Raw genomic sequence first — 26079 nt, 5'->3', positions numbered from 1 at the left:
GCAATTATTAGCTCATTAAGACCAGTTTTGATTTTGAACAAGAATTTCTTTTGTGCTGGGAAATTTCTTTTGAAACTTACAGGAACTGCATAGAATTGATAGTGCTGATTTTCCCAGTTAAAATGTTCCATCAATAAAGCCACCCTGAGCCTTGTGGATGGTATGGATATGGAAAAAAAGGATCAGAGTACAGAATTTCTGTTATCTCTACAGTTTCTTAGTGTTTTTAATGGGCAAGAGCCCTGTTTGCTCAGGATAAGTCAGAAGGTGCCTGAGTACCAGTGTCTCTGAAAACCCTCACAGGATAGGTAATCTGTACTGCTAAATTTAAAAGGGCTAAGCAGTATGACTGACTCCAAATGACCAAACAACATTTGTCCACATGGGTTTCTGTCTCCTTTACAGATTCTCTTTGAAGAAAATTTATGGAAGTAATCTAAAGCAGAACAAGGACTGAAAGTGCACGGGTAGTGTGGTCAGTCTATCACAACTGCTCAAATTCACTTTATGAATCTTTTTTATTAAACAGCTTAAATGCCCTCTGCATCATCCTGACTATCCTGGATTTCTGGTGCAATGAGAAATGATGCAGTGGATTCAGCACATGAATCTTTTAAAACTTGCATTTATACCTTCTATGCTGGTCCAATCCAACCTCATCTAGGGACTGTCAGATGGTTCTGTGGGATGGATTGCAGAGAGAGGCCAGGAGTCCAAACTTCCTGAAATAGATAGGAAAAGTAAGTTTGCAGATAGGCCTTTGAATTAGGACTGCCCATCACATTTGGTAAGGATATCCTTCAGCAGCCTCATAACAGATAGTAGACTAAGACACAGGGCTTCTGTCTTTCTCACCTAATGATTTACAATTGAACCTCCTCACACATAGGTTCTTGTGATAGTTTAAACCATCATCCAAATTCTATTTTGTCTAGAAAAATATTTGTCTTTTCTAGTTGTTTTTACTTTTAGATTGAGTAACACACTGAATTGTATGGAGACTTGTTACCTGGACAAATATCTACAAGGAACAAGTAGGAAACCACTAAGCTGAATTTCACTACTGGTTTCAAAACCAGTAGATAGTCCAATCAAAGATTAAAACCAAGTAAAATGTTTGGTATTAGCCTTAGGAATTTGATCCTTCACAAAATAAAGCTCTACTTTGATACGAGGTGTTAATGCCTTTACTGAAATTGATCTCAGCTGATAGTATTACTGAAAAAGTTTTCAGCAACTGATAGAAATTGAAACACTGTCTCTATTCATGTATAACTAATACATATGGTAGACATAATTTGAAGTATTTCTCAAACTAGTTGGCTTGATATTCAGTATTCAAATAGGAAAGAAAAACTATTCACACTGATCTCCAGAGGAGAGCAAAATCAGATGACTAGTGACTGAGCAAGCTAGGTTCATGAAAACAATCTTTTAATATTATGGGTTGAATATAAAGAATGCACAGAACAGATCAAATCCAGAATGCAATACTGTATTTCTATTCACTGGATATCAATGTGCCCCTTTTATTGGCCTTGCAGAATCTGAGGAAGTCGTGATTAGATGGCATGAGTATTCCATCTGCAAAAGAATAGATAAATAGCATGAAAGTTCTCTTATGACTTTAAGAAGAAATTCCCCCCACACTATTTCTGGTTCCTAGTAAACTTTGCTGTTCTTTGAGAAATACCATTCCTACAAGATATCATGCAATTCAACATCTGCAGATGCCAGAAATACTGGGATGCCAACACCACTGAAAAAGTCCTTCAATATATAAAATTCATCTCCTAACTATCCTTCTTGTAATAAATATTATTCACTATTCATTTCTAGTGACCTTTTTAGCAGTGTTAGATTGTTTTATACTTTAAACAAGAAGAATCTTAGTGTGAGGGTCTCCAGTGAAATTTTATGAGATAATTATACAATAAATGATGAACGTACCATTTGCAGTCATCACTGTTCTGTATTTTAATGCTTTTGTAAGCACTACCTCTAAAGGCCTCAAATGAGGCTAGTGAGACTTTGTGGAATGTTGCACTTGCTCAGATTAAAAGAAATCTTGGTGTTTTCTCTTTTTGTTCCTGGGCTTTTGCAGTCTGAGGCCCTGACTGAAGTAGGTGGGTCTATATCAACCAAGGTAAGTGCACCTCTAAGTGCTCACTGAAATTGTACAAATGTACTGGTCTACCTAGTTTTCAAAACCAATGAGTAGACATAATCCAGTTTCTGGATAATTAGACATCTGGATTATTATAAATGACCTTACTTAAAAGGCATGGTAGGAGTTAAAATATTTAATTTTTCAGTGCACATAGAATACAAACTGTCAGATCATAATGCTTTAAATCTCCGTTAAACCAAACCCTGAGAAAACTGTAGAAACAAGAAATTCACCCATGTTCATCACCCATTTACTGTGTCAGAGTTCTCTTATTAACTCCAGAATAACAAAATGTATTTCAAAACCAAGGTCACCATTGATTTGCTGTGTTACTGAGGTTCATTCACTGGAGTTTAGTGAGAGGAAGACTTGAATTGTCTGATATGATGTTGTTATCACAACAGAATCAATTGTGAGGTATTCCAGCACTGACAGGGACATAATGAAAACAGATCTGTCTTCTGGCCCTGCTATCTCTTGCTGAGCAAGGTGTGGTATCTTCAGAAGAGATCTGAAAACCCAGCTTATTCTTTTGGCATAAAATAATATATTTGCCCACTAACCATGCCTTTCCCTTTACCTGCTATTTGGTCCTCCATTCTTATTTACATCAGTTTTGCAGCATCTCATCTCTTCTCTGGGCCATGCAGTAGTACACAGGATATCACCCTGATAGGAGGACATAAAAGAATTTGTGCCCTCATGATAGCCATGTATTTGACCAAGTAAAGAGGACAACAATCTATTTATTTTCTTAGGCTGATTTTTTTCATGTATCACAAGGCTATTTTAAATTATATTCTAATTAAAGGTAAAACCACTTTAGGAATAGAAATGTACTAACCTGATGATTCACTCATAATTTTAACATTAATCAAAAGTCACAGTTAGATCTCAAAACCGTTAATTTTATTCTTTTTTGACTCATCCATGTTTTACCTCTGAATTTTTTTTCCAGTTCTATTGCTACATGATAAATCCTCTGATAAGCATATGTAAAGCCAAGACAAATAAATATTTGATTGACACAAGTTTTATTTTGTTGCATGAGCTGATGGTCACAGCTGAAAAGAGTTAAATTTTACAGTTTATGCCTGAAGCACCTCTGGTATAAAACTGTTGTAAAATACAGATCATGTTAAAGAGTTAGAAGTGTACACTGCCACTGTGGCATAGTAAGGTCATTAGACTAGCAAATGTTACCAATGTTCATATTTTTTTCTGGAAAAACATCTTTAGTTGTTTCTTTTGAGCTAAGTCTTCATAAAAACAGACACAGTAGAAAACATTCTTGAAGAAGCAGCTTCTGTGAACAGTCAAGACTTCTACCATGTTTTGAACTCTAGAATTCTGACAGCATCCTCATCTGAGTCATGGGCAATCCACCATGTTAATTGAATGAATGTTTGATGTCCTGGCCAAAAGTGTCACATCTTCATTGTGAATTTCAAGAGGACAAGCCCTGTGACCTGCTCACTGTCCATATTTCACATATTTCATCAGTGCCTCAGGTCCAAAGCATCCATGTGCTACTGAGGAGAAGCTGATGAATGAGGTGCTGACTTTCTTGGTGCCCAAAAGAGATCCAAAAGGAAGCCAATGACTAGAAACTCAGTGAAGTTTGGGAGATTGATGTTTGGAAATTCAGACAAAAGTCAAGATTTTACCTTGTGCTTGGAGACAGCATTGACAGACTGTTCTCATGCCTTGTGACTTGTACTTCTAAGAGGATTCTGTCCCCAGCTTGAAAGCAGGGGGCAAATTTTTAGGGACATTTTAATTGTTTGACTATGGAATCCACTATGCCATCTCATTTTAGTCACAGAACCTCAGAGATGCTTTTTTACAGACATTTTGCAGAATTGTTTTCTCTCAGAAATTGCAGAATTGCAACATTTCTGAGATTATTAAAATAAAATCACAAAAGAATAAATATGCATGATGGAGAAACACTTTTGCTATGAAAAATTAATAATTATTTAGAGTTTTAGCGTGGCAGCACTAGCAGCAGCAGTTCTCAAAGGATGAACAAACCATTGAAATCCTCTTCATTTTGTGGGTTTGTTCATAGTGTCCTTCAAAACAAAACAGTAAAAACAATCATGTCTGATGCTGTTTCAAGCCTCCCAATGAATGGGTGAAATTAATTCCAACCCTCTATGGATGATTCAGAGACTTTCCTCTTAGCATCCCAGAAGGAATCATCCAGAAATTTACTAAACTGCATTTTAAGAATATTTAGATGCTTTAATTCCACTATTTTCACTGTAAGGATCTTACAGATTCTTCTTGTTTCTACTCTAAATACATTATTAGCAATTTATATTCCTTTATTTTTATATCAACTTCAACCTAACTAATTGCATGCCTGTCCTGCTGCTACCTAATACAGAGCAATTCTCTTCTACTGTCCTCTCATAAAATCTGCTATGCCTCTGAAGAATACAAATCTTTAAAATCTGTTTCAGTTCCCTATTTTTTAATGTATGTCACCAGCCTACACTCCCTAATATTGAGATTTTTTTTTTCCCCTCCTGGCCATTTTAAGAGACTGGGGAAGGGATTACAGACATTCTGCTGCAGCATATATAATTTTTTCTTTTCTTATTTTACTTTTAATTGAATTTCTCTGAATGGATGACATCACTGCTAATTTATTTAATTTATTGACGGATATTCTTGTAAAATATAAAAAGCTTAGAGAAATATCTTTTGTTTATTCAATTTATTTTGGACCATGTCAACTTGTAATTGTTTAATCCAGTGTTATTTTCAACAAATAGTTATAACAGAAATTTTTTTATTTCTAAACCCAAGATTGGTGCAGCAGCTCAGCTTTTTGATGCAGTATTGATGAGGAAGTTTGTGAGCTGTAGCATTTCAGAATAGCTGTACTGTATGAATACAAGTAACTGTATTCTTGTGCCTGTATCTCAGAAATCAACACTTCTCATGATGATGGAATTCATTAAAGCATTTATTCTGTTATTAACCTTCACTGTTACTCATCACTTTATTTCCTATGAATCTTTAAGACTCCTTATCCTTCAGTATCTCTTAACAACGTCTACTACTCCATGAGGTATTTGCTATCCTGACAAAGGTGGGTGTCACACCCAGCACTAGTTGTTCCACTTTCTTCATTTTTGCTGCTTAAGATTCTCACTTTGCACAAAACCAAACAAATATTGATTGGAAGGGATCCCAGGGACTAGGTGGTCCCACTCCCCCCTTGAAGTAGGACTATAGCTGAATCTTGAAAATCTTCAAGGACACAGATTCATTCATATCCTGCCGCATGTAAATTATTCTCTCATTTCTTATTGTTCATCTCTCATTTGTCAAGCACATTCCTGTCACTAAGTCTGCTACAGCTTTCTTCTTACAACTCAACCTTCTCTAGACTGACATTTCTTTTGCTATTTTAATACCTCTATTTCTCTGGTTTTGGGGGATTTTTTAAAATTGTGTTAAAATTAGTATACAAATTAAACTTTTCCCTTTTCATCTTCTTCTCCCACCTTCTTTTTTTCCCACATTGTCAATCTTAATCCTAGAATGCTGCCCAAAATCCTTATATTGAATAACTCCTAGTGGCCAAACATCTTCCCCTGTTTCCTACCTCCCTCATCACAAATTTATCTGCTGAGGATATTTTCTCATAGCTTCTGTCTCCTCAATGTGCTGACAGAGAATCATACTGAGACCTGTCTGGGTTTCCTTTCCTTTAAGCATCTTTCCTGGGATATCATCCATGCAGTCATTGAATTTTGTCACATCAGGTGAACTGCCAGAACTTTTTTTCCAGCTTCTGTCAGAATTATTTTAAGCATTGCATCTGCACATTGTTTCTTGCTGCAGATAAAAGGCTCTGAAGGAATCATGTGATGAGCTTGCCAGAGTTTTTAATATTTCAAGGTTTTTAATAAAGACCCTCTTCCTAATGTCATCCATGAAGATTAAAACAAAGGTGAACTATATAGCCATAGCCTGAATTCCTTGTGTTTCTCTTCCCAAGTCACTGACTGATAATACATTACCTATTAAATTTCAGAAGCTATCGTACATGTCAATAATCTTGCTCTGTGTTTAACTCTTCATTTTACTTGTGACCCTCTCCAGACTGCTTACAGTTTTCCTTGTGTAAATGCCAAATATCTCCCTTGAACTCAAACCTCCCTGTATTTTACCTTCCCAATGAAGTAATTTCTACTGGCTCTATATAAACAAGCAAAGATTGCTAAAGAAGAAGTGTTAGACAGGACATTTCTGCAAAAGTCACAGCATGGAATTCAATAAAAAGTTACAAGCCTCAAAGAATATCCTTCCATTACCAGTCACTCTGGTCAATATATAAATCAGAAGCTTTGTGACTGAGCAAGAAGCTTATCCTTGACTTATCAAGTAGACTATCTGACTAATTGGTATCCTTGAGGATTTTTATATCTCAGTAAGAACATTTTCTGGGCTATGGACAGCTTGATTTCATTCGATTTCATTCAATTTCATGCCACTTCAGCACATGATTAAATCAGATTTAAATGGATGGACTTTACCTATGAGTGTTTGGAAGGACAAATTAAATTAACCTGATTGTCTTTCCATGTATTCTTTATCTTTTCTAAGTTTTAAGCTGTTACTGATTATCAGTAGCTACAAAAACCAGTTGGATAAAATATGCATATACCTTTTTTTGGCAATGATAATAAACTTAAATTAATCTAACTAAATTATATAGAATAAAACTAAAAATACAGAGAATAATTTTATAAACTGGAACACTTGCCTGCTATGTCTGGAATTGCATATGCTGCGAATGAATAAACACCAATGAATAAAAATCCCACCTCCAAAATAAGCAATAAAATATCTGTGGAATAAAATGTCAGTGGACACGTCAGTTGACTGTGCTTTAAATTTAATATCCATTATCGAAGGTTAAAAATACTTCTATGTATTCCTATCATGTAATCACCCATCCAGTTTCTGCCACTGAATTTCTGAATGGGATCTCTCAAAGAATTCAGAAAGTTACTGATTTCTGAGTTTATCTGTATTGCAAAGTGCCTTTGAAAATTCAGCACTCGGAGTATGTATTAAAAGATCAAGAACAATTTATACAATATAATAAATGAGATCACTCAAACCTACCCTGGTCAGTAAAACATACCTGTAAAAAACTGTCCAAAATCTAAAGCTTTTCTCTGAAGCCTCCTCTAATTTTAATAAGGTCTTCTATATATACCTGTATACCTTTACTGCCTAGGACATTTATAATAAAGGTAAGAGTACAGATGATGCAGACAGACATGATCAAAGGTCTAAAGATGCTTGTAAATGAATCCAGAGGCAGTTTTGTGGGTGCAGAGAACAAAAAAGTGCAGCCCATTTGTTGCAGTTGTGTGAGAAAACTTTTGTATGTGAATGGGAGGGGATTCCCAACATACTGGCTAGTACACTTTTGTCAAAAGAAGTCTTTGGCTTTGTCACCTTCAGATAAAAGCAAAAATATTTCTCAGTGGTTCATTTCTATTCGGTTTATACAGCTTGCAACCCAAATCATTTATCTGCAAACTTCTGCTTGCACTGAATGAGTGGCAGAATGTAATAATAATATCTCTGCTGAAGAAAACAGGACCACAGATTACAGTGTTATTAGTTTTTAGTTATTAGTGCAGAACCATGTTAAGTGTTGCATCAATCTTGATGGAGTTTTGCTCAGGTCATGTAACAGACAGTATTTTAAAAAGTTAATTACTTCATTTCACATTACTCTGCATAGATAGAGCTAACATTCTTTGCATTGTAACAGAACTTCTTCTGGGGAAAGCTCACAGGTTTGGGGTTTTGTCCTTTATCCTCTATTGATTCCCTCATTGTAGCCTGTGATCAGTATGAGATAAGGAAGCCATTTACCAGCAACCCCGTACTGAGTTCAGCATTGATCAATACACTTTCAGATACTCCTCTGAGCTTGCAAGATGATGCTTATCAATCTCTCCTGCTGTTGTATTTATAATCAAACACTACAGGTAGTCGAAAGTTTACATCTATAATTCACTATAATTCACTATCCCTCCATTTCTTGATATAGTCTCTTGCTGCAGATTTCTAAAATCTTCCTAATCTTCCTTTAATTAATTTTTAAAAGAACACTTGCCCATCTTTCTTTCCATTCTTAAATTTTCAATATTTTTCATGTCATTAATGGGTAGGACATTGCAAATAAAATACACTGGCAAGGCTGCTCTCTGATTCAATCACAATCCTTGTGCTATGCCTTGAATCCTATAAAGCACATATATAAAATTATCATATTTCTTTATGTACTGTCTTAAGCTTACACTTGAAGCTTCTGTGTCATTTATTTTAATAACATAGGGATATAACAAAATGCTGAGAGTTATGAAAATGCTGACACAGAAAGCAACTGTAAGGAATTTTGCACATCTATTTCACACATCTTCAAAAACTGTGGTTTCTCTTTTTCACTGTTTTGGCACACACTCAGTAATTAAAAGGGTAATGCTTCCAGGAAGGGTGAGTAAATGGAAACTCCAGCTGTAAAGGAAAAGAAAAAAGAACATATTTGATATTGCTACAGACCATCCAGCAAAAATCACAATGCAATCTGCTAGAGACAGAAGACTTCTGTTTCTTTTTCTGAAAAATGTAACAGGCATTTACCCAATGTCCTTTATTGTTTCTTGAGATTTGGATAGCCAGCTTGAGATAACCTCAAACAAGAACCAAATTGTTCATTAGAACTTGGCATAAAAACTTATTTTATCTTTGCATTATACACTACTGATACAAATAATGGAGCTAGTTTGGCTACGAGAAACTATAATCCTATCAATCTTGGAGGAATGTTCTCTCTTTTATTTGAAATAAATGAAAACTGCATAGAGATGTTAGCAACAGTACTTTCTTTCAAATCAAGGACAAAAGAGATAAGTCATCATTTGAACCTCAAGTGCCCCTTGCTGCAAGGTGATGAACACCAGCTAAACAATGCTATGCCATCATCTGTTAAAATGATTGAGAACTGATGCCACTGGAGATTGCATACTTGTGATGGTGATGCTATTAAAAAGACAATAAAAAAATCAAATTTCAAACAACTTTTAATGCAAAATATCAGTTCTATAAGGTATTTATTTTGGCTTTCAAAATGCATTGACAAAGAATTATTGTTTATAAAGTATTTCCATAGTGTCTGTAATGAGGTTCTCAGTAATTAATTTGAACACCATCGGAGCCTTCTTTTGATATTCAAACTGGCTTCAAATTGTCTAGGAGTTTTGCATATGATTTCATCTGAAAACACATAGTGACTAAGAAAACTGGCAATGCTGGCTCTGGAGTTATATATTCCATTTCTACCCATATGCTACTGCTTGTATGCCTACAAGTATATTACTAACTTTTTTGATCTAAAGTCTTCATTGAACTTCATCTAATTAATGGCAATGTGAGCATTAGTAAACTTGCACTGCCTCTGGAGAGTCTCAGCCTTTCAGTCTCAGCCTTGCTAAACAAATGTAAAGCACTGCATTCATATTTTCTTCCACATAATGCTAAAATGTGTGACTTATTTTGCAGACATACTAAGGTGCTTTTTTTTTCCCCCAGAAGATATTAAATGGATTAGTGGAAGTAGGTTTATTCATCTGGGCATAAAAGGTCAAAATATACCCCTTTGCATCCACAACTTTTTTAATTAAGAGCAAGCTGCTCCCAGGTATCATTACTGTCAGTAATACTCTGATAGGTGTATAAATTTTTGGGGGGAAAACATGGAAGTGCTAGTTACAATTTCAGCTGTGTCTGTGCTGATTGTGTTGGACTGCCACAGTGGAGAAATGGGACTGTACTGCTAATGAGGTAGATAAGTCCTCAGCAATTACAATGACACTCTTATAAATATCTGAACTATCAATTACCAATGAAAGCAAGCGGGTGCCTTGATGGTATGGAAGAATCCTCTTACAACTGTTGGAAACAAAATCATTCATAACACACAGATCAATTTCTGCTCCTCCTCTTGGCTCAATCAGTAATGTCCTAGCAGAGGAGAACTGGGAAAAGGAGGAGCCAAGAGCTGACACTTGACTTCTAAAAATATAATTTAATGTCTTCTTGCAAGTTAAACTAAACAGTAGCATGGTCTGAAGTGCTCAACAGAAGAGACTACATCAAACAAGAAGTAACAAGAGGTGCAGAACAACAGGGGAAAGTCAGAAGAGCAAAGACTGGTATGAAGGAAAAGGGGACTAGTTGCAAAGGGCGAAGAGGGATATTTCATATTAAATCTTCCAAAGTATGACATTTTTTTATTCCATGAACTTTCAGAAATAAATAATGGTTTAACATTCTCTATAAATGAAATTAAGGCAAAATTATGAAAGACAACTTTTGCTGTTATGACCAAGAGACCAAACCAGAATCTAAAAATTAATGCTTTGCATAAAGGTGCATTGAGCACTTCCTAAATTACAAGTGCTAAGAAATGAAAAGGCACTCTTGCTAAAGACATGGAGTTGTCATCCTAGGTTCATTTAAGAAATACAAGTAATCTTGAACACTGGCCAGGTTTTTATCTCCTTGTGACATTTCAGTTAAACATTCAGCGGTTTTCATGTTTCAGTTGCATCTAAACAAATCTCCTGGATATATCAATATTTCATTTTGAAATATAGTAATCTGGAAATGGTTCAACTTGAATTTACTGGGCTATATTTGTAGTCTTAATTTTGGTTTAGCATAAGTGTTTGTCAGTGTTTTTATTACACACCTGAGAATGCCCAGCAGACACACTGAGAGTCCTAATTCTCTACTGCTGTTTAGTAGAGTCTCCTCCACCTGCAGAAAAATCAACTCAAAGTAGGAGGCAGTTCTTGAGTCTACTTCTCAGTCACCTAAATGAGAGATGAATGGTTGGGAGAGAAATGGGAAATCAGGTTCTGCATCTTAAATTTAAAAGTGTTAACTAGCCTAAGACTGCTTAGATTATTTGTAATTGTTATGGTATTAGAATCCCTATCAACTGACTCTTTTGCTCCTTTCTTGTCAACCTACCTCATTACATATTCTTCCTGAGCGTCTTCCAATCAATCTTCAGGTTTAATTACCATAAGTCAGTGTAGTAAACCCCATAGATTTAGGAAAAGCACCATGGAGAATCTGAATAATAGGGATGCTGAAACAGCAAAGGAAATTCCTGTCCTCCACCCTTAACCTATCTCTGTAACTCTATAAGGCAATATCATGTTACCCTTAACTATTGGTCATTTATGGATACCCCTAAACCTTTACTATTGGTCAAGTTTGGATCCTATCCAAGCCTATCAAAGAAGCATGCTGTAGCCCATTAGTCAGAAGAAGAGCTGTCGCTGGGACCCTTCCCGGACCTCCCCAAATAAAGCCATCTCCGTGGAACAGCCTGCGCCTCTCCTTCTCCTCTCTCTCTGTCTGCTGCAGCCTCAAGCCAAGGGCAAACTTACCTAGCAAGCAGGGCTGATATCCTAAGAGCTTGCCTTCACTATAAGAGCTGAGAATCACTGAGCTTGCTAGGGGTTTGACCCGCGGCGTTGGCATGAGCGAGCTTCGGGCACCCAGTCCCCACTCGGGCACTGAGCTCCTGAGCCCTACTGCTCTGCCTTATGATAAGGCCAGAACAGAGACTTTATTAAGTCAGAAATAAGGAGGATTGCAGATGTTGATTCCCAGCATCCTTGGTGACAGGAATATGTCTTTCTTGCTGTTAAAGAGTAATTGAATTGAAAGCCTCTGGGAACGACGATTAGAGCCTGGAGTAGACGGCTTGCTGTCCTGAACCCCGTGCTGCCAGGAGGGGGAACCTGCTGCACATCCTTGAGAGAAAGCCAGAAGCACAACTACATGAAGCCACAGCAGCCAAAAGTCAAAGGTGTCGGTCACCAGGCTTGCATTTTGTTTTGATGCTACTTCAGACGAGTTACAGGCTTCCAGCTGAGAACAGAAACATGTTCACATAGCTATCCGGCATAAATAATTAAAAAACCCCATCAATATTAAAGGCGAGGGGAAGATTAATGAAGGGAGGATTAAACCTTTCCAAGACCTTGCAAATTACATAAACTACATGTTGGAGAGCGAACAGAAGGCTGCTTCTGCTTTGTGCCATCCTTCTGTTAGAGGTGGCTGATATACCTGTACCTGAGTAAAGCTCCCTAATTTATGATTTGATGATTATTGACCAAAGATTTCAGAAACTTGTTTCAAAAATCCTGCTTTTTAACATAATACCACTGACAGTGTTTAGGCCCACGTGGCTTTGAAGAGGTGCGTGTTTGGGATTTTTCTCCCGTCTTTTTACGTTATAGGGAAGCAATGACACTAAAACACAGGGGCACAACCTTGCACCATTTTTGTTTGACACCACCGGGTCACCGCAGCACCAGGAACTGCGGAGAGCCCTACACGGGTCCTGTGACGCTACGATTCCCATTTATTTCGCTGATGCTCAGCACTGAGCCTCGCCAGGCTGCTGTGGAAACCCAGAGCCCTGGAAATCCAGCTGGCCCTCAGTGAGCAAACGCTCCCCAACCTGGGGCCGCAGCGAGCATTAATACTGTTGCTGTAGCTGTCACCACACACAAATGCCCCTGAACAGACCCTACAGACGGAGCCAAGCACTGATGTCCGGGCTGCTGTACACAGCGGAGCAGGGATCAGCGTCCCGCCCGGCGGGCTCGCCCGCAATCGCAGCCCCGCGCCCGCCGCGCTCCCGCCGGGCCATTCCCTCGCTGCTTCCTAGCGCCGGCCCGTGACGCCGCCAGGCGCCGTCGGGAGCATCCCAGACACCGCCTACATTGCCCGGCAGCCCCGCGGCCCGCGGGAAGTGGCGTCCGGCCGCATCCGGGAGTACGGATCTGCCGGAGCGTGTTCCGTGCCCGGTGCGGCGCTTGCGGTGGGTCGCGGCCGGGCCGGGAGCGAGAGCTCGGGAGGCGGCGGCTGCGGTCGCCCGTGTCCCACGAGCTGAGGCGCTTCTCTCCCCGCAGGTGCGGCCATGGCGGACTCCACGCAGAACGGGCCCATGCCAGGCGGGGCCGGCGGCGGGGCCGTGGTAAGGAGCTGCCGGAGCTGCCGGGCCTGGGGGCCCGGGCCGGCCGCGGTGCTGCTCCGGCGGCGGGCGGGGGGTCCTGCTGGGGGGACGGCAGCGGGCACCGCTCGCCCGGGTGCGGGCAGGGGCGAGCAGCTTTCGCTTTCCGATCGAAAGCGTGCTGTTGGTGTGCCGCCGCTCTAGAAAATGGCTGAATTGAAAGTAATTCAGTGTGCTAGCATCTGTATTTCACAGATTCATAGAATATGTTGAGTTGAAAGGCACCCACAAGAATCATCGAGTCCAACTCGTTGGCCCTGCACAGGACACCCCAGAAGTCACACTGTGTGCCTGAGAGCATTGTCCAAAGGCTTGTTCTCTGTCAGGCTTGGTGCTGTGACCACTTCCCCGGAGAGCCAGTTCCAGTGCCCAAACACCCTGTGGGTGAAAAACCTTTTCCTGATAATCTAACCTAGCCTTGACACAGCTTCATGCCATTTCTGTAGTTATATTGTGCAAGTAAGATACGAAATCGTATTATGAAGATGCTTGTCGGTTTCTGGTCATTTCCATAGAGGTGCACTAGAAATATAGAGAAAAAGAGGAATCTTCAAACGCTAGTCCAAAAAAAATGGAAAAAAAATATGAACTCTATCAGAAGGAAGGAAGCTGTTGTTTGTACTCTAATGCACATAGAGCCAAAAGCATTCTGTGTTTCATTAGAGCCTTTAAGGCACTTTGGCTATATCAAGACTGAGGAGGGCAGTGGTTAGGGAAGAGAGGTGCAAGATTACTGTGAAAAGTTTTCTGCTTTTTCAAGGTCGGGAATATGTAAGCCAAAACGATTCCACTTTCCTTGTAATGTGGTTGTGCTAGCTTTACCTGACCCTGTATTTTCCCCCCTTAAATTGGAAGAATTGTGGAGATTTAGCCCTAGGTTTGTGCATTGAATTCTAAAAGAAACCTTGAAGCAAAAGTCAGTCAGGTCTAGAGACCCTACATGATAACATTTGTGAAGCTGACTGTTTAGTGAGGCATATTTGGATAGAAAAACTTTTTTTTTTTTTTTTTAAGTTCTTACCACTATATTTGATTGTAATGTACAAAGGAAACTCTTGGTTTTGAGGAAGCTAAGCTATTTTTGATCTGGCTAGTAGCATCATATGAGCCAAGTATTACAGAACTAAAAAAAAAGCTTTCTGCTTCAAGCTATAATTTGCTTATATTTGAGGTTGGAGAAAGATTTGAAATTTAATAGAGTTGGGAAGAATGTTCATTGTATGCAAGTATTAAAATACCAACTTCTGGTGGGGCTGGTCTTTTTTTTTTGCTTTTCTTTTTCTTTTCCAATATAGCAATTTCTGATGGCTAACAAGTTGGATACAGCAATGTGGATTTCCCGCTTGTTCACGGTTTACTGCTCAGCTTTATTTGTCCTGCCTCTTCTAGGGTATGTACTCTAATAAAAATATAAATATTACATACTGAAATATAAATGTAAATATTTACAAACAACTAGATTGTCTTTGCACAGAATTGTTTTTTCATGTAAGGTAAATTGCTGTTATTTGGGTTACTTAGATGCTATTTGTCAGAATAGCTTACAGATTTTAGATTGGTTTAAAACACTTGTAGATGTGTTTGGAAAACATATTGAAAAAATGTAAAGTAGTGGTAAATGCATGTTTTTGTGTGTAAATGGAGTATTATATTGAGTTGTCTTAGGCACCTGCAGTAAAGTCAGTGTTAAACAGCCTTTGAGTTATTTTCTGGGAATAGTGCTTATGTACAATAATATAAATAAATACTTCAGGCATTGTTCAGTTGTGATGCAATTCTCGAAGGTAGAAGACTTCTGAGCTTGGTTCACATGGTAACATCTCCTCTGATGATTTGCAGGTTGCACGAAGCAGCAAGCTTTTACCAGCGTGCCTTGCTGGCAAACGCTCTTACCAGTGCCCTCCGACTACACCAAAGGCTACCACACTTCCAGCTGAGCAGGGCTTTTCTGGCTCAGGCTTTGCTGGAGGACAGCTGCCATTACCTGTTGTACTCCCTTATCTTTGTGAATTCCTACCCTGTTACGAGTATCCTTTTCTTGTGTCATCCTGCTAATGTTTTTAAATATGTTAAAAACATGATTCTTTCATCACCTTTGCCATGATTTGAAAAGCTAGTTGAACTACTTTGATATGTTTGCTATTTATAGAACATACTCTGTGTAAAATATGAGAGGCTTATGTTGATTGATCCATATTCAGTTTAATCAGCTCTATGATTAGAGCACTGCATTCTCTGTCTACTTAGATTTTCTTTTTTTGAGGCTTAAGTTAGTGGATTTTATGACCAGCCTCCAGTGATATTTGGAGAAGATGGTATTTCATTTATTGCCAGTGCAGGGTTTATACATGTCTTCTCACTGTAGTAGACATTCATCGTGTAGAGAGATAATTATTTAGTAATAACTTTCTCAGATAAGTTATTAAACTGATAAAAGTCTGCAAAATTTGCTCCTGTGGATTGTCAAAGTGACATGTCAGAGCTGACATTTCTTAATGCCACATGATATATGCTTAATGTCCTACTCTTAAAATCCTTCTGGCAGAGTAATGTCCACATTCTTGCTCTGTAAAATCAGAATGGCTGGCAACTGCACGTTCTTTGGTAAAGAAATTAATTTTGTAGCATCTTTTAACCAAAGATATGACTACATATATTTCAGAGGTTTTCAGTAGTAAGCTCAGGTGTGCCTTCTGTACAGAGAGAACACATTTCAGTAGAAGTGCACTGCTGTCTAATGGTGTGTGTTATACCTTTGCATACTTGCAGACACCCATATTTTGAAGGTAATAAAAGTGCATAGCAAAAAAGTGTAAGAAGCAGAAGGAAGAGCTATAAATATAGGTCATAGACTTAGACATATCTTCATCCAGTATAGGTCATTCCAGCCAAACTTTTGCAAAGATCCATCAAGCTGTCACTGGTGTAACATCATGGAGAAATGAAGCACTTGCACAGCCTGTAATTTTCCTTATGGCTTGCTTCAGTGAGTATTTTTCCAGTTCTGCTGTTCTCTTTGCTTCATGCTGCCACATACACAAAGAAGGTTCTTGATGTAAGTATGATATGTATGTGTTACAATGAATACAGTTAGTATTCTTGGGGTTTATAAACAGGTTTGAGTTGCTGCTATGGTTTGGTTTTCTTTGGCTGCATTGGAGGAATTAGAGTGAAACTGTAATATAGAATCCCAACTAATTATTTATCTCAGCTAATTATTTTTCTCACTAATTATTTTTCTTCAAATGCTTTTCTTTGAAGGAAGCAAAATCTGTGGAACAATTAAGTTGAAACTTACGACATGTCTTTTTCAAGCTAAACCATAGCCTCTGAATTTTATTGTTCTATTTCAGTAATAAAGTAACAAACTGCAGGATGAGACTAGCAAGCAAAACACTTGCCAGTTGGACTTGCTGCTCAATGCACTGCCTTGTGCATGTTAACATAACTGCAGGCTTTGGTGTTCCTATGGGCTGTCTTGCTACCATGGGCACTTCCTCCTAGTGGACTGAACAAGGCTCGTGGCTGTCTCTGTGCAGTTGAACCTAAAATTGGTGGGTGAGGGAATTGCAATATCTGATGCTTTTAATTGAACTCTATAAATTATGGAGTTCCAAGCCTGCAGTAGTTTTCCTTAGGATATTAATCTCAAAACTGATGAGGTCTTAAAATGTTGAAATGGGTGGTAAATAGCAATTGTTTGCATTTTGTTCTCTGTACTAATGGAGATAGATGTAACTTTTATGTTTTCTGTAAATAATTTTTTCTTCTTTAAAGGCACGAAGTTCAAATAGTTTGCCCTTTTTGAGAAATCTCTTAGAGAAACTGAGTGCTAATCAACAGAATATTCTAAAATTCATTGCTTGCAATGAAATTTTCCTGATGCCAGCTACAGTTTTTATGCTCTTCAGGTAAGAATAATGGTAAATATTTCAATAATTAGAAACTTGCTACACAAGACTGCTTTTTGCAAATGAGTTCTATGTGGCTCATAATACTCCATTTGTATGGTTCTGGCTGACAGAGGCTTGAACTTCAAATAAAATTTAAGTGATTCTTAGGCTTCTTAAGTTGGTGCATCCTGACATCAAAAAGCATTCACTATGATGTAACTGAGCACCAAAAAACCTTCCCTTTCATAGTGTGGGTGATGTGTCACATGGGAGTTTTTCAGGCTTGACACTTGAATTCGCCTACATTTCTATCAGTACATTGTTCAGTAAGTTCAATTTTGGTTCGTTTAGTAGAATATTAAGATCTTCAGCTTCACTGAAAGTGAACTCTTATTTTTGACAATTAGATTCCTGAAATTTAAATGGCAAAGTTTCATTATGCAAAAAGTGTGCAAGCAGGAGTAGGTTGCATTCTCTCCTATGCTGCTTCTGAGCATTGACCCTTCTGGGTTTTTTTATTCCATTTGATTGAGCTTGTTGTGTTGCCTGTTGAAGTCATTTTAGGGATTTTGAACATGTTGGAATCCTACTGAAGTTGTACAGGCATAATGACCTGCCAGTCACAGAAGTTTGGGTCATTGCCTTTTAATATTTGGAAGGGGAATGCAGCCTTTGTTATAGCATAGTGGGAACATTTCTCATGAGTGGTCTCATAAACAGTAGAAAGGAGGCTTTACCTTCTTGGATAGGATGCATAATTTGTCTTTATCTTTTTGATATATCAGCTGAACATTTCAGTGCTTCAGCCCTCAAGGACTGCATTCCATCTGAGACCACTTACCAGCTGACAGATGCACTCTGTCCACTATCTGAAACTTTCAAGTGCTTTGAACTTAGTACAGCTTTTTTTTTTCCTTTTCCCTCTCTATGGAGAATGTTGTATGTGAAATACTGCTGCTTGATATGTCATCTGGTAGATACTGAACCTTGTAAAAGGTTGTATGCCAAACTTAAAAATAATTGAATTGCTAAATGCAGCTATTGTGAGATTTTGTTCTCTAAATGTTGTAGCATATTAAATTGTTTGTCAGTACTGTATAAGTTTCAAGATTTCCTCTTTCTTTCCTCCTGTAGTTCACTTTCACTTCATATTTTTCTTTTGGCTAAAGATGCTGCTAATACTTGAAGGAATTCTACTTACTGGAACTTACTTATCATCATGCTTAAATTCAAACAGAATTTTTCAATAATGTGTTATTTAAAGTGACTTCAGTCACTAAAACTTAGGGCATTTCTGAGCTTCACTGTGTATGGTTTGTGTGCTATGTTTCCACTACTTCACAGCACAGCCATGTCAAACAGCAGTTTTGTGAAATACCAAAGCCTAATTTCACTGTAACTGAAACAACTGGATATTAGCTTGGCATTATAGTCTCATTATACATCTGTAATTGTCTGCAGTGTGTTCTGAGAAGTTTTGCAAAAGATGCTAGAAATATGGTTCAGATATTCAAAGTGCTGCAATTAGATTGAACAGGGTCACTGTAACTGGAGTGCTCATGTCAGCCAGTTTCTGGGCTTACCAACAAGTGTTTTCTTGCTATGGAACACGTGTCCACTGTCATTCCTGTAATTCTTTGCACACCACCAGAAATGAGGCATATAAAAATGCTTCATAAATATAAAATCAATACAAGAACAGCACTTCTTTAACTGCTTCATTGAGCAGTTTTATTCTATAATGTTTGTGCATTTGTAAGTGTATAGTTATGTACTTTTGCTTGTCAGATCTAGATTTTCTGATCCAATGTGACCCAAATCTTAACTTGTTTTGGAGCCCAAGTAGTTTACTTGCTTTTCTTTAAAAAATTTTCATAAAAATTCCTGGGTTTGGTGTTCTGTTTTGGTTTTTTGTTTGTCACTAGTAAGCTCTACTGAACTATTCTCTTTCAGTGGACAAGGGAGTCTGCTGCAGCCCTTCATTTACTACAGGTTTCTTACATTACGCTACTCCTCTCGGCGAAATCCGTACTGTCGGTAAGTGCTAAATTGATTTTGGCAGTTTGTGCTTAACTGCATGGTGCTTAGGCATTCAGAAACTTCTCATTCTAAAATGAATGCAGAACTCATAATACTACATCTGCAAATGGCAGTTGTAGAATGTGAAATACACCTGGATGCTAAATAAAACCCTGGCTGGTTAAAGGTTAGATTTATTTAATGTAAGTGATCAGAAAAGTACCACCATTCTTGAATGGGAGCTTTCAGAACATGCTTGTGTAATTAAAACTACACTTTAGGAATAGAAAGTCTTTCTTATCAGAGAGATATCCTTATTTTTAGATTCTAGGTACATCTGAGACTAAGCCCAAATATGAATAGGCACTTAAAAACTTGTGTAATAATGAGAGAAAAAAGTTTCTATGGATGATCTTAAACATGTTCATTACCTTCTTTAGTTAAATTCAAAATAAAGCCAATTCTATTTGAAATAGAACCTTACTGATTTTGAAAGTTGGTCAAGCCAATATTATTGCTTTAGACTTTGAAATCCTAAATATTCCTATAAGTGTTTTCTCAGGTGAGTGCTTTTTAGAAATTTTCTTATGAGCATTGCATAGCATAAAATTTTGTGAACAGACTTTCCAGTCTACTTGATCAGGAAATGGCTTGCTAGAGTGCCAAGAAAGTGGCTTTGGCTGCCATGATATGCAAGGACAGGTGTGAGAATCATAAGCTTAATTCTCTTCTATTCCCTATTTTTGTAAGAAATCAATTGTTCCATCCTACTACATGTATTTTTTTAACAACACCAACAACATCTATTAAGTTGCTTTACTACTTTGGTATGTAAAAATAATTTAAGCTGTACAATACTAAAATTGACATTCAGTAGAACTAGTTTATCCAAAATGTTCTGCTGGCATTTTTGTAGTTTTAAGGGAAATTGGTGACGAGAGTTTTATTTCTCATATCTGTCTTCTAATAGTTGCTTCTGCAGTGCAGGGTTCTTGCATATTGCCAAGAAGCACAGGCACAAAAGCCTCCCAGCTCCTTACACTATTTGTGATAAAGCATTATTCCTTTTTTTAATAGTGCTTGTGTAGCCTTTATAGTCTTTCTTTTTTTTTTCTTTTGTTTTTTTGCTTGAAGCTGGAATTTTTCTGCTGACTCTAGCTCAGTAACTTCCAGCTGGGGATAGAGTTAGTTGAAATGTTAATGTTTAAAAGTCAAGAATTCTGAAGCTCTTGGAAGCAGTACTGAGTTGGTCTAAAGAATTTAACTTAAAATGTGTATGTGAGTGTGATATTGAGAAAAGAAGTTAATGAAAAAGATATATGTGGATAATACTTCTGATAAACGCTGTAGGATTTTAAAACTGATTTTTATCTTTAAATCTGATTTTTCAGGACTCTCTTCACTGAGCTCAGGATTGTTGTTGAACACTTAATAACGAAGCCCTCGTGCCCTGTTTTTGTAAGAAGACTATGCCTCAGTGGCATTTCCTTTATAAGCAGATTGGCACCAACTGTTGCATAGCCAAATTCAGGCACTCGTGTTTTGTGAACATTATGAGCAGCTGGCACTTCTGCTGATGATTGGAAATTCCTGGTTTTACACTGATTTCACTCCAGGCTGTATAAAAATACATAAATGCTTTTCTTGGAGATAATATGAAATTTAGCATATCAAAAACAAATAATAGAAACTTAAATTAACCGTGCTGTATTGTTAATTGATGAAAAAAAGTAGCTGCATCCTACCTAAAGATGCCCTATCATATGAGTTTGTTGTTTTGTTTTGTTTTTTTAAATCAAGGATTGTTTGAGATTGATTGAAAATTATTATAAGAGATCTGTACTCTCTAGGTTTATGTTAGTTGGAACTATAGCTACTTTAGGATGTCTCCAGTGGATAGCAGTTGATCCATATACCTATGCAGTACACTTTGGACAGTATTCTTCTGCTTACTAAATGTATCTGTAGAACTATTTTGTCCAATTTGCTATACTCAGTGTGGAAATATGGCTCACTTTGAAGTTAACACAAGGGATTAAAATCTGTCAAGCTGACAGAGATAACACTCCTTTCTGAAGGAGAGGCTATTTTTATTAATAATACTTTAAAAGAACTCTCCCATGTTTCTACCTTGTAACATAATCTTACGTTACGCTGTTGGAAGAAATACCAAGACTGATCACAGGAAACTGTGCAGTTTTCTTGTCATAACAAGTTGTTTTACCAAGCCAAACTGCTGACCTGTAGGATTTTAAGACTAAGATGCAATGCTTAAACTTTTAACCATGTCTCAAATGAACTAATCAATGTTAATGAAGTAACTTTTGCAGAGTCATTGCAGATTTGATCTCGTGTCCACACAAATGTGAGACTGCAGTAATTCAAGCATGTTAGCTTTTTAGAAAATTAATCTGTAGGTAGCTCTGTATAAATTGTTATTCCAGTTTCTGAGACCCTCATTGTGATGAGAGATTTTCGTAAAGAATTGCACCTCTTTAGGCAGCTTCTGAAACAAATGGGTGTAGGATTTCTTGGCATAAATCCATCTGATGACTGATCTGAAGCCAGTGCCATGACTACAGAAGTGAATATTAAATTAAGTGCATAAATTAATTACACTGGTTATGCATTCACCCAGCAGCTGAAGGGTAGGTCATGGAAAAATAATACTGCGTGAACACAACTTCTTTCCAGAAATTCAAGGCAAAATATTTGCCAAATTTTCTGTAGTTAGTGTTAGTATTCTAATTGCATAAAGTTAAAGAGCTTTCATTGGCCTTTTGTAAAATTCTGTAGCACTCAAATATTCTTCCACAGTCAGAGAAACTTTATGAGAAAACAGTTTCAAAAACAATCTTGAAGCAAAGTATTTTCCTGTAACTATTGAGTTATCTTGTTTGTGATATGGATATCATTCTGACTTTCCAGTTGTATTAGTTTTTAGATCAGAGCTATGTATTTATAAACTTATTTCATTTTTTTTTGCTCAACCTCTTGGTACTGATGAACCAGTTGGTAATTGAATATGATATCTTTGACTACTTGTCTTGCTCTCTGAACGTGATTAGCTATTTATAGAATACTTGCACACTGCAGAAGCAACTGCATGCAGTTAATGCTCTACAGCTGCTAAAGACTTGCAATGAGATTGATTATGTGTATATCCTGTAATTTGAGGATTTGATAAAAACTAAAATTTCTACTGCAATAAAAGGAGTGTTAAATGTAACTCGCTAGGCTCTTCAGGCTCATTTTCTCTCTTTAACACAACTTACTGATGCTTGAACCTGGAAGTTGAGCAGAATGCTGTCCTGTGTGTATGTGTGCATGTTCTTATATTCCCACTGCTGCTTCTGAATTGGGATATAATGTCTTATGCATTTCTAAATTATTTTATAGGGAATTTTTGCCTTCTAAAGTGCAAAAATTTATGACTTTTTCTTCAAAATCTAACCCAAGAATAAGCACTGCAACAATGGTATCTCAGAGAAAAATCCAGACCTACTTACTACTGTTTCAGTTTCTCAGCATGATTCTAGACCCTCTGTCATGTTGCATGATGTGTTTTCTGAATGGTGACATCAGATTCTCTTCAGCTGTTGGCACCACTGCGATGTAAAAATGAATTTGGTCATCTAAGTTGATCCCCCATCCTGGGAGTGGAAAGCAAATAAATCTGTAATTACAGTAAGCAAAATAACATGTTACTTCTGAGCAAATTTTTGTGGTCTGACTGCTGTTATGAGTGCATTCTACTGTTCCCTAATTGTATGATGGTACTAAATTAGAGAGGAGTCTAAACTGGATCCAATGTAATGCAGCTGTAACTGAAGGATGCTAAATAGAGATCCAACTCAAGGAATGCAGGAGAAGGATTAAAAGGAGTAAGTGAATGACAATGCTGTGAGTAAAGAGTTGGAAGACAGTCCTGTGAAGTAGAACTTAGATGTGAATACTGAATTTATCTCTTTCTGTTAAGTCTTGAAAATGGACCAAGAGGAGGAAATTCCATAAAAGGGATTTGATTTGGTTATGCTAGTAGCATACTCTTAGCTTTCTTAGTAGCATATTCTTAGCCTGACAAATGAGCAGCTTGTGGCCTGGTAAAACTTACTTCTCTGATGTGCCGAGAAAACATGGAACAGTGTTGTAAGAATAATGTTTAAGCCAAATAAACAGGGCAACTGTGCTCTGCATCAACTTTGATTTTTACTGTAGCCTTTCAGCTGCCTAAGTGATAACATCGAGTTTCCTCAGTGCTGGCAAAAGCATTCTATCCTTGACCCTGCTTCCTCACCACAGTTTGTGACTGTTTCTATTCTAATGATTAAATTGAATGTAAAATGCTGGTAGTATCCTGATAGCTTGAGGGGTTTTTTTTGGTGAAGAGAGCTGTATGTTCATGCTGCTAATGCTGTCAACAGCTAGCTGTGATGGAGAGGCTGTGACAGAAGTCTGTGATTGTAGAGGAATTTTGCAACTGACCATTAAGTGCCTGTCAATCCCAAAATGAAGCAGAAGAGTTTTTGTATTACTGAAAGGTTTCCTACCTAATGTGATAACTGTTTCCACTGGCATAAATCATACTGCTCATTGCTTTTTGTCGTCTTAGCTTTCGTATATTAACAGCATTGCACAGATTCTGTGGGTAGACCAACCCCTTGCTCTGTACAAGCTTTCTGTAGAAGTGATGCTCCAGCTTAACACTTGTCAGTTTTCATCTGTAGATATAGTATCAGGAGCCATTGGGTCTGTTGGAGCAGCTAATGCCAGCTAGGAATTCTTACACACAAAGTAATTCACCAATACATCCATCCTCTCCTTTATTGCCTTTTATTTGATTTTATACATATATTGTCATTTCTGTGCTGCCAGTTTTATGTTTTGCTCCTTTCTTTGATGGGTGTTTAAGTGGAGCAATATCTGTGAATGTTCTAAGGATTTAAATAAAAATTATTATAATTATGAGCCATTATTTCTTCCAACAGTTTTGGAGCTGCTAACTATGTATGTGATTGTACTGTCCAAACAAATAACAAAGCCAATTATTTTTTACAGTCTGTGTTAGACCCTTTTACCATTAAGCACCTGTATTGTAACATTTGCTGTACAGATGCCGTGTTTATTAAGGAAGTTCTTACCCATTTTAAAGACAGGAATGGAGACATGGAAGGAAAGAGCACTTGATGTAAGAGTTTTGGCAGAGCAGGAAATAGAAAAGAGTTGGAGAGGTGCTCAGATGAAACTGATTTGTTCCTGCTCTACATAAAACTTGTTAGTCCTTCTCCTAAAACTATTGTAACTGTGGTCTTAAATACTTTAAAAAGTACTGTACCTTACCTTGCTCAGATTAAAAGTGCTGTACTTTACAGTGCTCAGATTAAGGGTAAAGAAGATAGTGTGCTAGAACAATATGTTCTTTTAAAGTCAAAATTGATTTTCACGTGCAGTGCTAGGTATGGCCCTTGTATCATCATCTCTGACAAAAAATTAGCATTAGCAGCAAAGTAAGATCCCGAACCCTTAATGTGCTAGATGGTAGTAGGGTATGCTAATCTGTTTTAATTGTCTATAATTTTTAATTACTGTCATACACCTATTTGTGATTAAACTATATATACACTGAAATTGGTTAGTGTATCTTTGTATTGTAGCTTCTGTAGTGCTATAATTTTCTTAAAGTCACAGGAACAGTCAGGCCTTGCTGTTTTAAATCACCTTTTAAGGACAGAACCTTAAGCAATTCTTTATTCCAAGTTGGAAAGATATGAGTATGGATAGTGTAATAGAATTTAATCTTGAATGTGGATTCAAAAATCTTTTTCATAAAATCTCAGCATTACTTTTTAACTTCTCTGCAGAAGCTAGCTCTGTGATAATGGCTGATGTTGTGGAGGTAACGGAGTTTCATCACTTAGTTCTGTGCCATCCAGATGGTATAAACTTTTAAAATTAATTGAAAAATTCATCTTTTACTTGTATTCAAGGACTGAGGCACAAAATGCTAATGTAAGGGCTCAGAGGGGAAATATAGTTCTCCTGCATATTTGAGAAAATGTGAAGCCCTTTCAAGAAAATCTAATAAACATAATAATCGCAGGCTGCTGACACTAAGGAAAAAGCACCTCATTCGCTCTTTCTTTTATGCAGCGATTTACTGGTCCCTACTGATTTTCAAATTGGATCACTGCAGTAAATTGTCCATACCAGTACCTGTGAAAGAAAGCACTGGGATCCATATTTGTTCAGTGCTGTGCTTAAATCAGCAAGAATGATAAATTTGATGGTATGAAATTGGAAATACCAAGGGCTTCTCTCAGTGAATGAGCAAGTAGTTCCATTTGTAATTTATTGTGACCCTTTTTCACTGTATGTGCTTTGTATGTCAAATATTTATTTTGAAACAAATTAAATAGTTTTCTGTATTGATACCTATTGTTTTGTTGATGTTCTTGAAATCAAACTGTGTATTGCTTCTGGATTTTAAATATTACCAGTGTGTGTTGCAAAACAGCACTTAAGTTCAAATCTCTGAGTGAGTTTGAGTTACTGACCAACAGCTTTGTGTTAAGTGTTCCAGGTGCATGTTGGGTGTTGTTTTTTTGTGTATGGGTTTAGAATAGTGCAGAATGCAGTGAGCTACTGCAGCACCTCATTTACTATTTCTAGAGAAACAGGAAGATTAAGGTGTATACCAAAACAAACAACAAAAAAAGAGCTGATTCTTGCCTTTAATTCTTGGAGCTATTCTGCTTTATATCTGGCATAGATAATACCAAGTCCTGTGGGAAAAAAAATCTACCTATGTGCCCAGTCTACTGCCATATTTTCAGTGCAGGTGTTAGCAGAGA

General features: G+C 37.4%; 1 protein-coding gene across 2 annotated transcripts; it reads left to right on the top strand.

Moving 5' to 3' along the window:
• The first annotated feature begins 12985 nt into the window (after positions 1 to 12985).
• On the top strand, positions 12986 to 25659 carry TMEM33 (transmembrane protein 33). 2 transcript variants are annotated; one of them, XM_071432480.1, is made up of 8 exons: positions 12986 to 13124; positions 13216 to 13280; positions 14612 to 14706; positions 15156 to 15343; positions 16304 to 16371; positions 17094 to 17227; positions 19163 to 19246; positions 20620 to 25659. In XM_071432480.1, the coding sequence occupies exons 2-8, from the start codon at positions 13224 to 13226 to the stop codon at positions 20747 to 20749; spliced, it is 756 nt and encodes a 251-aa protein (XP_071288581.1). In that variant the 5' UTR covers positions 12986 to 13124; positions 13216 to 13223; the 3' UTR covers positions 20750 to 25659. The 2 variants fall into 2 exon arrangements, with proteins under 2 accessions (XP_071288581.1, XP_071288582.1); XM_071432481.1 differs by having other exon boundaries at positions 13021 to 13110.
• The last annotated feature ends 420 nt before the right edge of the window (positions 25660 to 26079 follow it).

The sequence above is a fragment of the Agelaius tricolor genome, unplaced genomic scaffold (assembly GCF_023055355.1).
Source record: "Agelaius tricolor isolate 1412-34295 unplaced genomic scaffold, bAgeTri1.0.p SCAF_8, whole genome shotgun sequence".
Classification (NCBI taxonomy): Eukaryota; Metazoa; Chordata; class Aves; order Passeriformes; family Icteridae; genus Agelaius; species Agelaius tricolor.
This window is presented reverse-complemented; position numbering and strand designations above follow the sequence as displayed.

What these genes read in the sequence shown, in the direction of transcription:
- TMEM33 (XM_071432480.1), top strand. Translation starts at nt 13,224, where the DNA reads ATGGCGGACTCCACGCAGAACGGGCCCATGCCAGGCGGGGCCGGCGGC. An exon ending in GGGCCGGCGGCGGGGCCGTG is followed by an intron (nt 13,281 to 14,611) that starts GTAAGGAGCTGC and finishes TTTCCAATATAG; the next exon opens with CAATTTCTGATGGCTAACAA. An exon ending in TTTGTCCTGCCTCTTCTAGG is followed by an intron (nt 14,707 to 15,155) that starts GTATGTACTCTA and finishes GATGATTTGCAG; the next exon opens with GTTGCACGAAGCAGCAAGCT.